The sequence below is a fragment of the Anomaloglossus baeobatrachus genome, chromosome 1 (genome assembly GCF_048569485.1).
Source record: "Anomaloglossus baeobatrachus isolate aAnoBae1 chromosome 1, aAnoBae1.hap1, whole genome shotgun sequence".
Taxonomy (NCBI): Eukaryota; Metazoa; Chordata; class Amphibia; order Anura; family Aromobatidae; genus Anomaloglossus; species Anomaloglossus baeobatrachus.
This window is the reverse complement of record NC_134353.1, coordinates 53,319,079-53,334,181: the sequence shown is the minus strand read 5'-3', so window position 1 is coordinate 53,334,181 and position 15,103 is coordinate 53,319,079. Positions and strand designations below refer to the sequence as shown.

Genomic DNA, 15,103 nt, shown 5'->3' with positions numbered 1-15,103 from the left:
AACACATTCTAAAGATGTTCACACTGACGTTTTTTTGGCTGATTTTTTGGATTGGAAATTCAGTGGAAACTCCAAGTTTTGGAGGAGTGTTGTGTTTTAGAGGAGGAGGAGAACCCCCAAGTTTTTAAGCAGTTTTGAGATTTGGAGCAGGATTTGAAGAGGTTCTGCACAGTTTCTGCTCCAAAAATCTCCTTGTGCCCGTAGACGCTAAGCATAAACTCCACGTTTTTCAGAATGTTTGAGTTTTTGAGGAATATTTTGGAGAGTTTTCACTCGAAAAACTAAGCAAAATTACTCAGGGTGAACACATCCTTACACAGAGCAGGTACTCCTCCTCCCCAGCGCCGGATCTCCCCTACTGCTCTGCTCTCCAATCAATGAGCTAATCAGCTCTGCCGAAGACCCCCCTTGGTTACTATCTTGACCCTCATGTTATGCCCAGCCACAGAAAAACTTCATGGGAAACCATGATTAGTGCCACTGTACATACTACAATCATCACCGAAAAACAAAACTAAAGATAAAACAGGTTTTATATTAATCCTTTTCCGCAGCAGCCGGTTTTCGTTTTTTCCTCCCCTTCTTCAAACTTGTTTCCTAATTTTTCCGTTTGCATACATGTCCAAGGGCTTTTTTTTTCAAGGAGAGAGTTGTAGTTTTTAAGAACATCATTAAATTTAATGCGTTTATTGATATAAGTTTGGATTCATACAATGATTACTTTTTATAGCATTTTTTGTGGAGGTGCACTGACCAAAAAAAGGGCAATTCTGGTGGTTTAATTTTTGTATGAATGATCGTATGGTTAAAATAATTTTAGATTTTAATAGATCAAATTTTATAGACGATACAGAATTTTTTTATGTCTATTTTTAATGGGGGAGGGGAATAGAAAGTGATTCAAGTTAGGATCTTTTTTGTTGATTTTTGCTTTTTAATTATTTTTTTAGTCCCATTAGTAGACTTGAATCTGTGGTCATCTGATGGGTTGTTCTATATGCAGAATATTGTATAATGATCTATCAAAGCCAGCCTGATGGTAATCTCTTATGAATCCCAGCCTGAGGCTGATCTCTTATGAAGCCCAGCTTGAGGTTGATTTCCTATAAAGGCCAGCTAGAGGCTGATCTTCTATGAAGTCCAGCCTGATGCTGAAGTCCTATGAAGGCCAGCCTGAGGCTGATATGTTATGAGGCCCAGCCTGATGCAGATGTCCCATGAAGCCCAGCTTGAGGCTGATCTTCCATGAATCCCAGTCTGAGGCTGATCTCCTATGAAACCCAGCCTGATGTTGGTCTTCTTTGAAGCCCAGCCTGATGCTCAACTCCTATGAAGGGCAGCCTGATGATGATCTTCTATGAATCCCAGTCTGATGCTTATCAAGGAAGCCCAGCCTTAGTCTGATCTCCTATGAAGCCAAGCCTGATGTTGATCTTCTATGAAGGCCAGCCTGAGGCTGATATCTTATGAGGCCCAGCCTGATGCAGATCTCCCTTAAGGCCCAGCCTGAGGCTGATCTTTTATGAATCCTAGTCTGAGACTAATCTCCTATGAAGCCCAGCCTAATGTTGATCTTGTTTGAAGCACAGTCTGATGCTAAACACCTATGAAGGGCAGCCTGATGATGATCTTCTATGAATCCCAGCCTGATGCTGATAAAGGAAGCACAGTCTGAGGCTAATCTCCTATGAAGCCAAGCCTGATGTTGATCTTCTATGAAGCCCAGCCTGAAGCTGATCTCCACAGGACCTGCCGAAGCACATTTGTGCGAAACGGTGTGCCATCATCCTCACCCCTCTGCCTCTCCTTACCTCCCCCCACTTTTGATGTATCTGCTCTGCGTGCACGAATAAATGGTGGATACAGAAATATGGTGACTGCTGCCTTTCTCCCTTTGGATGGATTCTACAGATGGTCTTTTTTTATAGGATTGTGGACCCGTATTGACTCTGGCTTCCCCACAAGGTACAACAAAGTCAGTGACGGCTGAGGATTTTCAGCAGTGCCTGGTGTTTCTCCTGCATTTGGTATACATCAGTATACAAACAGATTCAGATTATGGGGCAACAGGCAGGAGTATATGCATTAATAAAGCACATACTATGCACAAAACTGCACGGAAAAATAGGTATATAACTATAACAAGAAAAATAATAATTTCCCGTCAAAGACCTATGTAATATATAAATGGCTGTAGGAAACTCCGCCATCACTCATGCGTAGACCCTCCGTCACTGTGCTATTGAAGTTTATGGAAAAAGCAAATGAGCAATCACAGGTTTAAGTCCTTCATGGGACTAATAAAGAAAAAAGTATATAGTAAAAAAAATATAATAAAAAAAACTTGTTTGTCCACAAATATCCTATCAACCAAAATGTAAAACTACCGTATTTATCTCAGAAGGTAAGTGGCACAAAGATAAAATGAGAATAAAAAAAAATGGCTTTATTTTGTTGCTGAACCTTCCCTCTAAAAATGCAAGTAAAGCAACGTATTAAAAAAGTAAAAAAAATAAAATAAAAATAAAAAAAGCTCCGCAGATACAAAAAAACAAGCCCTGACACAGCTCAATTGATGGAAAAATAAAAAACTCTTGGTTCTTGTGAGATTTTATTTATATATATATTTATATATATATACATATATTTATATATATATTTATATATACATCCCCGCCAGTTTAATTTGTACAGAATTTTTTAAGCAACTATATTAATATTTATAAAAAAAAACCCTTGTAAGTCTATGTTTGGTATCACTGTAATCGTACTGATGTGAAGAATCAGGATATCAGGTCATTTTATTGCACAATGATTGGCGTAGAAATAAAAAATAATAGTGGAAATGCATTTTTTCATCATTTTACTTGGTATTTTTCCCTTTTTTTCAGTTCAACATAAAGTAAAATAAATCATTCCATTCTTAACTTCAACTTGGACCAGAAAAAATAGTTATGTCAATGAAAAAATAAAAAAAGAAAGATATGGCTCCTGGAAAAAATGGAGGAAAAAAGTGAAAATTCAAAACTTCTGAATTTTTTTTTCACTTATATACTTTTTACATTAATACTTCTTTTCCGTTTTTATGTACAATTTGTATCCATGATGTCAATAACATATAATTTATGCTATTATTTTCCTCCTTATTTAAAGCTGCAATGGCCACAATTCTGAGGTGCCTCAAAAACATTAAATAAAGGAGCATTTATGTTAACAAATGATCTTAATAAAATGGGATAGTAAAGGGTTAATGTAACACAGTTGACACCTCCATTGATTACTGGTATAGAAAGTGAGAGCTCGGTGTTAGTCATTGCGGGGGGAGATCTGTTTTACCTGTGACTCCTACATGGATGGAAGCCCCGACTTCTGCTTCATACACGTCACCTAATATGATTCATGGAGAATTTCAGCGAGGATTCCCTGCAGAGACCCCACTACGTTCAGAAGAAGGTGCGAATTCAGAAAAATATTTGTGTTTATATTATTATTATTATTATTATTATTATTATTATTATGTTTATATTATTATTATATGTGTTTACATTTTTATTATTATTATTTTATGTGTTTATATTATTATTATTATTATTATTATTATTATTATATTATTATGTGCTTACATTATCATTATTATTATTATTATTATTATATGTGCTTTCATTATTATTATTATTTTTATGATTATGCGCTTACATTATTATGTGTTTACATTACTATATTATTTTATGTGTTTACATTACTATTATATTATTTTTTTACATTATTATTATTTATTATTATTATCATTTTATGTGTTTATATTATTAGTAGTATTATATGTGTTTACATTTTTATTAGTATTTTATGTGTTATATTATTATTATGTGCTTAAATTATCATTATTATTATTATATGTGCTTTCATCATCATCATCATCATCATCATCATCATTATTATTATATTATGATTATGTGCTTACATTATTATTTGTTTACATTACTATTATTATTTTATGTGTTTACATTACTATTATTATTTTATGTTTTTTTACATTATTATTATTATTATTATTATTATTATTATTATTATTATGATTATATTTTACTTATTTTTTTAAAAGATGTAAGTTCCAAAATATATTTTTATATTTATTCTTTATTTATATCTTTTTTTGTATGTATTTTTTCCAGATTTTATTTTTACCAAGTATAATTTATCTTGTACCTGGTTCTGTATTGGTGTAATTTATTATATTTCATATACAGAAATAACATGATTTCCATAGTGACTATTGTCAGGAGGAAAAGCATCCCAGAATTTGTTTATTTAGTGTGTCGGATATCATCATTATGTCATAATCCTACATCTGAGTACGGACTGTGATACATGGGCCCTACGAATATCTCCTTACTCAAGTTAGACATGATTAGGTTTGCCTATGAGGCTATCAAGTTCAGGGGCCGGAGACCAGAGACCGGTCCGTGTAGGATGGATTATGAATCTGGTCATAGGGCTTGTGCACCGGGCAGGGCCTTAAAGGGGTTTGTCCCTCACACAAAGTTGATTTTAATCAATAGATCTTGGAGCAATAAAAATTTCCACAATTGGATGTGTTTATATAAACTGTTCCTGTGCTGAGATAATCTTATATATGTGCCCCTGCTGTGTACTGTGTAATAGCCGTATCTGATCGTACAGGGGCATGATCTGATCCTACCACATCTCTTCAGCCGGGGGAGAAGTAATAAAGTATACAGCCATTACAGCAAAAGATCGCAAATAATTCTTTCTGTGAGGTAAAACATTTCTCTGCCTGTTTTTTAAAAAAGGTTTTTCCTCAAAGAAAGAATAATTTGTGATCCTATGCTGTAATGTCTGTATACTCTCTTTTGCTTCCTCCCCTACCCAGGAGATGTGGTATGATCAGACCATGTCCCTGTACGGTCAGACACGGCCATTACACAGTACACAGCAGGGACACATAGATAAGATTATCTCAGCACATGGACATTTTACATAAACACATCCAATTGTGGAAATTATTATTATTCCAGGATCTATTGATAAAAGTCAATGTTTAACGGCACTTTTTTCGTGGGGAAACCCCTTTAAGCCTCGTGCAGATGCTGTCCATGAAAAAAAAGGATCACATTTGGACCACTATTATTCAGTGAGGCCAGGCAGATGAACTTTTTTTTTTTTCACTGACTGATTCGGCATGTGAAAAAAATCACATCCTCCAATACTCAGATGGCACTCGCCCAATCAAGTCTACGTGTCCATGAAAAACATCTGACAATATCCAAGTGTGGTCCGATTTTCACAGACTGAAAGAATGGAGAAGATGGAGGAACTTATTTTTTTTCTCCAACCCTTAAGAAAAATGGATCCCACTCTGATCAGATTCTGAGTAGCATAATGGTCTTGTTTTTCTCGGATGTGGAGAATACGGTCGCCTGTACTTACCCTTAGAGTACACTCACATAAGCGTATGACTTGCGCAAGTCTCGCATCGCATCACCCGGCACGGCCGCACACTCTCCAGACAGGAGTTGGTCGGCTGCATGTATTTGTATGCAGCTGAGCCGCTCCTGTCCGGAGAGTGTACGGCCGTGCCGGGTGATGCGATGCGAGACTTGCGCATGTCATACGCTCATGAGAGCGTACCCTTATCTACAGACTGTATACAGCAGTGCCCAGAACCTACCGGCTTTGCACGAAGCTCTTAGCACTGTGGTACTACCTGCTGTCCAGCGCCATGTGTTCAGGAAAGAGTTTAACCCTTGTCCAGTACCATGACAAAAAAAATCACTGGTTCAACCAATCTGCATGGGGTCATATTGACCCCATATTCCAAAAGTCTACAGGAACTCTTCTTGGTGTATATTCTCATGAGTCCCTATTCACCAGACTGGCAGGTACCCTATGGTTTTTGGATACCACAGCATCTACCCAGACTATAGTCACCGTCAGGAGGAAATTGAGAGATTTTTTTGAGTGGAAAGGGTACGTGGACACGGCATCATTTTTAGGCAAAACCGCCCCCAAAAATTATACATAATGCACAGCAATGTATAAAACGACACTACTGTGGACACGTTCCGTCTTTTGTTACTTCTTGTAGTTGCTTCAGGATTTGGAAACCGTGAAATGGTTAAATGTAGCACTTCTCGGGAGGCTTCCATTAGGAATCTGCTTGCTAAGTGTAGTTTAAAAAAAAAAGATGTAGATGGTGGAGCGGATACAAAAACGGTGGCAAAAAAAAAGCACTTTAGGAAAAAGATGGCCAGCTTTTTCCTAAAGAGTCTTGGCCTAAGAAAACCACGATGGTTCCACTTGTGTCTGAAAGACATCATGTGCACAAACCCAAAGACTATATTTATATAGCATTTTTTTTAGGTGGTCAAGTGGAAACCGTTTCGGTAAATGTTTCCTTTTTCGTGGATTTTTACGCTTTCTGAAGCACTTCTGCAGTTTTTCGATTGGCGCGGATTTCATTTTCAACCAGGCGTTGTATAAGGGTGTGTTCACAACTGAGTCTTTTTTTTCTTAGTTTTTGGAGCGGAAGTTCTCCAAATTCCACCTTCAAAATACAAAACTCTTCAAAAACTTGGACTTTTCACTCAGTTCTTACTAATTAATGTGAACATATCTTAAAACGTCTTCATGCTTGAAAAATTATGAATTATATGAATTAATAGGAAGAGTTTTCTAGACTTCGGGAAGGATGTTTGGAGCAAATCCGTTCCAAGGAACCACTGCAAAAATTCTGCCTGAATCTCGGCTAAAACAGCCACGTACATGAGCCATGAGGATGTACATTATGACAAGCCATGTGCCATGGTGCACGAATATGTTCTGTGAAGACACCGAGGTCCTATGGACTAAACATGCCCAGAGTGGACCGGTATTTCCGAGATTAGGGTCAAGTTTGCATGGAGGGGGAAAATTTACTCTGTACGCCTCTGATTTCACACAAAGTCTAAAAAATTTAAAAAAAATTCCATTAGACAAAAAAATCTTCCCTGCAATGCCAGAAAAGCTCCGAACCTATGGCCCCTCATGGAGCATAGCATGGCGGGACAGAGTGTCCCAGCGACTCCATGGCCTCTTGCACAAGCCGTATTATGGCACAGCACCATCTCTGAGCTGTAGAGGCAGAATATATGCCTCCATAGGCCCCTCATTTTATATGGAGACACAATCAACTTTCCTTTTGTCAGATTTCATGCCACTTGTGCAACGTTCCAGCAGGTGCCGTATTACGGACGTATTCTACTGTAAAACATTGCACGTGAAGGAGATTACCTACATAATATGGTGCCATACGAAGCACCATATAGCGGCATATAGAGTGCCTATGAGAAATACTGTGAAAAATTCCAGCAAGAAAATCTTCTAAAATCCAAGACTTTACTTATTCCATTAAAAAAAATTCCATTACAAAAGGTGCATAAAAACACAAGGAAATTTTTTTCCGACGCCACATCATAAAGGTCCAGACACAGACATGTTTCAGATCAACCTCCTTTTTTCAATGTCAAACATGATGTGGCGTCGGAAAAAAAATTCCTTGTGTTTTTATACACCTTTTGTAATGGAATTTTTTTTAATGAATAATTAAAGTCTTGGATTTTAGAATATTTTCTTGCTGGAATTTTTCACAGTATTCCTCAGTGTCTTTCCCGGTTTCTCACCAGGATCTTCTCTAGAAGACAATCTTCTAGATGGGGTGAGCTGATCCTAAGTTTTTTTTCTTGTTTGTGATAGAGTGCCTAAAGTTTGCCATTTAGGTCACATTAAATGGAATAAGAATGGAGAAAACAGAACAAGAGGAGAACCTGGATAATCTGGTTATAAGTGGGAATGATGGCAATACTCAACGTCAAGCAGCAGCTGCAAAAGCTACAAAGGTGAAGGGTGTAAAAAAAAAAAGATGGCTATAAACCTATCACCAGATATAATATTTCTGGTACATAAATGTTTTTTAAAACCACACCTTAAATGTGGAAAACAGTTTGGGGCTTTTCATTGTTTAAAGGATAGAGTAGGGTCGGAGACGGTTTGAAAGCGGGCAACTAAAACAATACATGAGATTCAAGAGTTTTCTTTTAACGAGACTCCTTCAAGGGGAATTTATTTAGGGTTCTTTTAGACACCCCGATCCTCAGTCCGATCTGGGATCACAATTCACTGCCTGGCTGCGCGTCTCCGTAGTGTGACTGATCCATATATTTCTATGAGGCTGTCACTCTCGGCTTAGGAGAGTCAGTGCATTGTGATCCGAGATCGGGCCGATGAGACATGCATGAGACAAGGAGATTTAGACATCCACTGTGGAAAGGCTTCTTTACAGTAAGAGTAGTGAAGCTTAGGAACGGAGATCTGTTAACAGTGATATGGCTTAGTTGTTTTCTATGGTTTAAACAAGCATTGGTCATGTTGGAGTTGCAGTCCGCCATGCATCTCCTGAGCTTTGTTGTAATATCATCCAGGTTGACTAAGGCCGGTTTCACACATCCATGAAACACGGACCTTTCTCATATTGGATGACCCAGTTCCACCTGAGCTCATGGCCTCATAAGCACAACTGAAGCAGTTTGCTCAGCTTAGGAGACCCGGCGGGCAGTCAGAACCTTCCAATCATTGACTGTGTACTCAAACCATGTGCAACCTGCCTACGGATTTAGGGAAATAGGGACTGTTAACTGTTGGCCAAATGATCGTTTAGTTGATAGGTGACCCACTGGTGGACACACACCGATAAGGACCCCTGTGCAAAAACAATATATGGGCCCTTTTCAGTCCAATAACTCATCAAAATACACAATACCACCTGGATTTGAGGTAGAAATGTGGTCCCCCTGACCACTTGGGCCCCTGTGCGACTGCACAGGTTGCACCAATAATATGTAAGTCGCTGAGTTGGCCTATTTCTATAGCAATGGTCATCATAAAATATCTAACAGGTCACGAAAACACTGGAGTCCAACTCCAGTAAATGTGAGACACCGGTTCCAAAACCATCCCTCCCCGATGACAATGTCTCAGGGCATGTGCCCATGGCATCAATTATATGTCGGTGTACGCTCATAGCTTTTGAAGCAGATGACTCTTCAGCAAAATGCCGGCAGTGTTTTTCTCCGAAGTGTCTTCTTCGTCATCCTCTTTGTTAATTTTGCGGCGATCTTGCTACTGCCATCTTTTTTTCCTCACTTTATGTATAAAATAGTGGCGGCTTCCGAGCCATTACCTATTTGCTCTTTTTTATTCAATGCCTTTTTTTATTCTTTAAATTTTTTAAGCCGTCTACAGACACATCGGTTTATTGTAACGATATATTTTTCAATAGGCTCGTTTTCTGTTTGCTGATCTGTTGTATTTTAATAGGTCCTAAGTGTCAAAAAAAATATAAAACATATAAAAAAATTATTTGGATACGTCATCCTCAGACTGTGAACGTTGGGTTTCTTCTTCAACATAGTCTTTAGGTGTTGGTGGCCTACAAAGAAGAGGTAAAGGCAACCATGGAAGTATTAGGTTGGGCATTTTGTTTTCCCGTAAGGTACAGTTGGATCTGCACAATTCTTCAATTTTGTAGCAATTTACCCCAATTTCCCATTACCCAGAGCTGGAGCTACATGGTGAATCTATATAGTGCAACTTTCCAACTCGTTGTCCAGGAATATCTGTATTATCTGCCGCTTCTGTGGCCTCTGGAACGTTGCGAGAGAAGGAGTGACCATGTAGCTCCAGACTTACCATCCCAAGTGTTTTCTTTTGTTTTCCCGTAAGGTACAGTTGGGTCTGCACAGTTCTGCAATTTTGTAGCAGTTTACCCCAATTTTCCATTATCCAAAACTGGGGCTACAGGGTGAATCTATATAATGCAACTTTGCAACTCGTTGTCCGGGAATATCCGTGTTTCAGTGCTGCTTCTGTGGCCTCTGGAATGTTGCGAAATAAGAAGTGACCATGTAGCTCCAGACTTATGGTCCCAAGTGTTTCCTTTTGTTTTCCCCGTAAGGTACAGTTGGGTCTGCACAGTTGTGCAATTTTGTAGCAATTTACCCCAATTTCCTATTACCCAGAGCTGGGGCTAGAGGGTGAATCTGTATAGTGCAACTATAAAACTCGCTGTCGGGGAATGTCAGTGTTATCTGCCACTTCTGTGGTCTCTGGAACGTCGCGAGATAAGAAGTCACCGTGTAGCTCTAGACTTACTGTCCCTAGTGTCTCCTTTTTACCTGACTACCATTTTTTCTTACATAAAAGTTATTCCACGGTGGAAATAAGCTTTATTTAAGCAAAGTACCTGAATATCAAATTCTAAGAAAATATTTACCAAATTTCTGGGACCACAAAACTCAAAAACCCTTCGGAGAATAAATCCCGTAGACTCCTTAAAATGAGGTAGAGCATATATTTTTTTTCGTGTCCCGATATCCTAATTTTCGTCACAGCTGTTTATTTGCGCCTTTGTTATGTGTTTACTGCAGTTTTCTTTTTCTTTTTTGATCTTTTGCTACAAACTAGCTTCTGACCCACATTGATCGCCATCTCTCGACGTGAGGAGCATCTGCTTCGCTTTTCCTCTTACCGACATTTTACTGCTGAACTCCATTCTCTTATAGCCTTGTATTTACCCCATATTGCTGATTCATGCAAAGTTTTACAAAGAAATTTGGCATGTTCCATTGGATGTGTTTCGCTGGTGCCAGTACACGCAACGTCCAATATGGATTTTTTGCATCTGACATTGTAGTTGTGCCGGAATTGAAGGCCATATTCACACGCACCATTTTTGTTGCAACGCTGCATGGTTTATTTCTAAAGAAGAACAGTTTCTTAGCTTTTTTTTGGGCAAAATCACCTTGGCAAAATTTTGGATGTCAATTTCAGCTCGAATTCACATCACTATGGCTATACTTTAAGGTTTTTTATCCAGGCACATGACGGCATACAAGCCGGGGTGTTTTCCGCAGTAGATATCTTTGCTGACACTTGTGTGGATTTTCTGGTGAGGGCGCAACTTATTCCCAAGGGGAGTATCCCAATTTTAAAGGGCTTATCCTTGCTTATCCTCCTTCTGTGCACAACTGTCTCAAAAGTAGTGAGATTATTATTATTATTATTATTATTATTATTATTATTATTATTATTTATTTATAGAGCACCATTAATTCCATGGTGCTGTACATGAGAAGGGGGTTACATACAAAATACGTATACAAGTTACAGTAGACAGACTAGTACAGAGGGAAGAGGGCCCTACCCTTGCGGGCTTACATTCTATAGGATTATGAGGAGGAGACAATAGGTGGGGTGTAGGTCGGGCGGCAGCTCCGCACGGTGGTCGGGCGGCAGCTCCGCACGGTGGTCGGGCGGCAGCTCCGCACGGTGGTCGGGCGGCAGCTCCGCACGGTGGTCGGGCGGCAGCTCCGCACGGTGGTCGGGCGGCAGCTCCGCACGGTGGTCGGGCGGCAGCGAGTTCATTGTAGATTGTAGGCATTTCGGAACAGGTGCGTTTTCAGGTTCCGTTTGAAGTTTGCAAGGGTAGGGGATAGTCTGACGTGTTGAGGCAATGTTGAGATCATTTATTTGCCGAGGCAGATTTTATTTTCGAGAGTAGAACACAAATCTGCCCCCAGATTTCGTTCAGCTCATTTTAACAAGGTTGCAGAAACTCTGGTCATATACATGGGATGTGAATTGTGGTCAGATTTGAGTATATTTTGGAAGAAAATCAGCACCAAAATCCGGGTCAAACTCCTCAAAGACATCTGTGCAAATCGGTGCGATTTACTGGAAAAATGGCAAGGAATGGCGAGAAGCATTGGAATTGTTGACGGTCTCCTCGAAAAATTGTTATCTAGGGGTTTGTGGAAATTGGTGCGATCTTGAGTCGCGATGCACGGACTGTACGCGGCTCTCCTGACCCGAGGTCACAGCCTCATAGCAATATATGAAGCGGTCATGCTCCACCGGTTGGGAGAGCTGTGGACCGTCCATGCATCACAGCCCAAGATCGCACCAATTTCCACAAACCCCTTGACAATGATATCTCAACATGACGATCAACAATTCCAACAATTTTCGCAATTCCTTGCCACTTGTCCTGTATTTGGGCCTCATGCACAAGGCAAAGCCTCAACAATTTTATTTTACAAAGTCATAGACACTCCATATGTCACGATTCCAAAATCCAAAATATTCTACTTTTTTTTCCCAAAATTGGAAATTCTAAGCCAAATACTAATAAACATAATTATAGATTGATCTTTGCTAAGTGTTTTGGCTCAAAAGACTCTGAAAATTGTTTTCTATCGTATTGTTGTTTTTGAGGCACAAACTTGAGTGATAGAAGCAAACAAAAAAATATAAAAAATAAATAAATTAAAAAATATCCGTCTATTTCGTGGTCACTATCATGTGGTCATATAGTATCCAGATTATAGGCGAAATTATATTAAAAATATCACTTTCCCAGTTATGACTGGTAACCATTATTTATGCTAAACAGAAGAAAAGTAAATATTTTTAACCCCAATGATTCCGAATATAAATGATTCTGTCAATATTTCTTCATTATTTTCTTTTTTTTTATTCTATTATTTTTTTACATTTTTTTATTCTATTATTTTATTCTATTATTTTATTTTTATTTATTTTATTCTATTATTTTTTTGTAATTTTTTTTTCTTGACATTTTAGGCCAATTTTAGCAAACAGCATAAAAAACGTAGAGATAACTTACCAATGCTACAATAAAATAAATCTAAATATTTGTGTAATTTTTTTTTTACATTATAAAACACCATTTCTGTTTATCGGCCCCCGCGATAACAACAGTTGTCCTGAAGGCTTTTTTTTTTGCTTTCACTCTCAAATTGAGAGTGGCCCAGAATTATTATGAAGGCCCAGTGTAGGAGGTTAGAGACTGTCATAATAATATCTTGCGTAAAAAAAGGGATAATTTTTAGGCAAATAAAAATAATAAAAAAACAAACAAACAAAAACAGTAATTAAATCATTAATAATTTTTTTATTAATAATTAATAATCATCATTAATAATTTTGAAAACTACTGGCTCTGTTTAATTATGAAGGCCCAGTGTAGGAGGTTAGGGACTGTCATAATAATATACTGTGTAAAATCGTGATTATTTTTAGGCAAAAAAAGTATAAAAAAACCCCAAAAACAGTAGTTAAATTATTAATATGAAAACTACTGGCTCTGTTTAATTATGAAGGCCCAGTGTAGGAGGTTAGGGACTGTCATAATAATATACTGTGTAAAAAAGTGATAATTTTTAGGCAAAAAAAGTATAAAAACCCCCAAAACAGTAGTTAAATTATTAATATGAAAACTACTGGCTCTGTTTAATTATGAAGGCCCAGTGTAGGAGGTTAGGGACTGTCATAATAATGTCCTTCATAAAAAAAGTGATAATTTTTAGGCAAAAAAACGACAAAAAACAAAAACAGTAATTAAATTATTATAATGAAAACTACTAAAATACAAAATACTAAACATTTTTCTTCCTTCCCTCTGCGATCAATTCAGGACGTAACTAATAAACATCCGTACAAATTCAATTTCTGTTTCATTTTAGCAGCAGACGTCTAAAACTGGACTGAAATTTTTGAGAAAGTTCTGAACTTTCTGATCATTCCTCCACCCAGTTCTGATCTGATCTTTAATAGTCAAGTAAATTGTACATTTAGAATTTTCTTTCAAATATTTATCCAAAAATGTAGGTAAATCTTTTTTAATTAGTGAATATTTTTGGGATTTATTTTTCTAAAAATTGGTAAGAAAGAAAATATTTTCCCCCTTCGTAAAGATTCTTTTACGATCTTCTATCGTACAATTGTATATTTTTGGTGCATTCATTCATTGGAGATTTTGGATATATCTGGGTTTTTTTTATCTATGATTTTGATATATTTTCTTCTAGAGGTTAAAAAAAAAGCAAAGGACATCTAAAAAACATGGCAATAGAAGGTGGATGATAACAATATCCGATATAAAGCCAAACCATCCTCCCTCTAACCGATCGCACAACACAAAGGCCCAATGTGATGTCAGGAACTGAAAATATTGTTGGTTTTTTTTTTACGAAAAATAGAGTAAAAATGAAATAGGTAAAACTATATACAATATATATATAAAGTAATAAAATACTATTATCTATATAGTTAGAAATAGACAGAATAAACACTGTTTGAGATCACCGCCAACAATTTGAATAGAACCAAAAATACACAATGTAGGGAAACTAAAAATGTAATATAAAAAAAATTGCTGGTGCCATAAAACGTATTTTTTTAAAAAATTGGAATTTTAGATATTTGTTATCTAAACAGATGATCAATATGAGATATATAGCCTTCCCAGGGTTCACCCATAGGTAATGGGCCCACAACAAGCGCCGATCGTCCCATTAAGAACTCGAAGAGTTTAACGACAATATGGCAGTTATGACCCTAATGTGACATTGGGCAAAAATCCGGACATTAGTCCAAAAGTTGGCCATGACTGTGTCGTAAGTGGCCACTGGTATATGATGTCCAAGAATCCGGTGAAGTGAGGTGGAGGACATTAGCCCAGACGTTAGCCATGACTATGTCATAAGTATCCCCTGGTATATGATGTATATTACACTGGTTTTATGAAGGTTTGGCTTTGATCAAAACTTTACATGAGTCAGTAAAAAAAAAAGAAATTTCACATCTAGCTGCCACTTATGTCCTAGATTTCTTATCGTTTCATCTCTCCCCCCGTAACCTCCTTACCGGTGACAAAGAAACCGATGAGAAAGAAGCAATGTGCAATGCAGGATCCCCTCCGTCCAAGCTGCTTCATCTTTGCAGAAAACATGGGTGTAAGACGGTTGCAGCTGATTCTGTGTAAGCCATGAACATCATCCTCCTACAGACACACGTGCACCGGCCCACAGCCAATCCCCTGCATCACATCCTCTACAGAGAAATCAACAAGTCAGCAAGACATCCTGGAAGGGTCTAGTCAACGGTGGCCACCGATGGGGTTAGAGAGCTTCATGTATGGACATCTGTACAGCCCTGACCTCCCCATAGAGGCACTTTCCATCACACA

General features: G+C 37.8%; 1 protein-coding gene across 1 annotated transcript in view; it reads right to left on the bottom strand.

Annotated features, from left to right (window-relative positions):
• CD8B (CD8 subunit beta) overlaps positions 1 to 14,861 on the bottom strand; it is a 32,061-nt gene extending 17,200 nt beyond the window's left edge. Inside the window, exon 1 of the mRNA XM_075332657.1 lies at positions 14,782 to 14,861. Within this exon, the coding sequence (XP_075188772.1) occupies positions 14,782 to 14,851 (70 nt within the window). The 5' untranslated portion in view covers positions 14,852 to 14,861. The remainder of the gene's footprint in view (positions 1 to 14,781) is intronic.
• Positions 14,862 to 15,103: the final 242 nt, after the last annotated feature.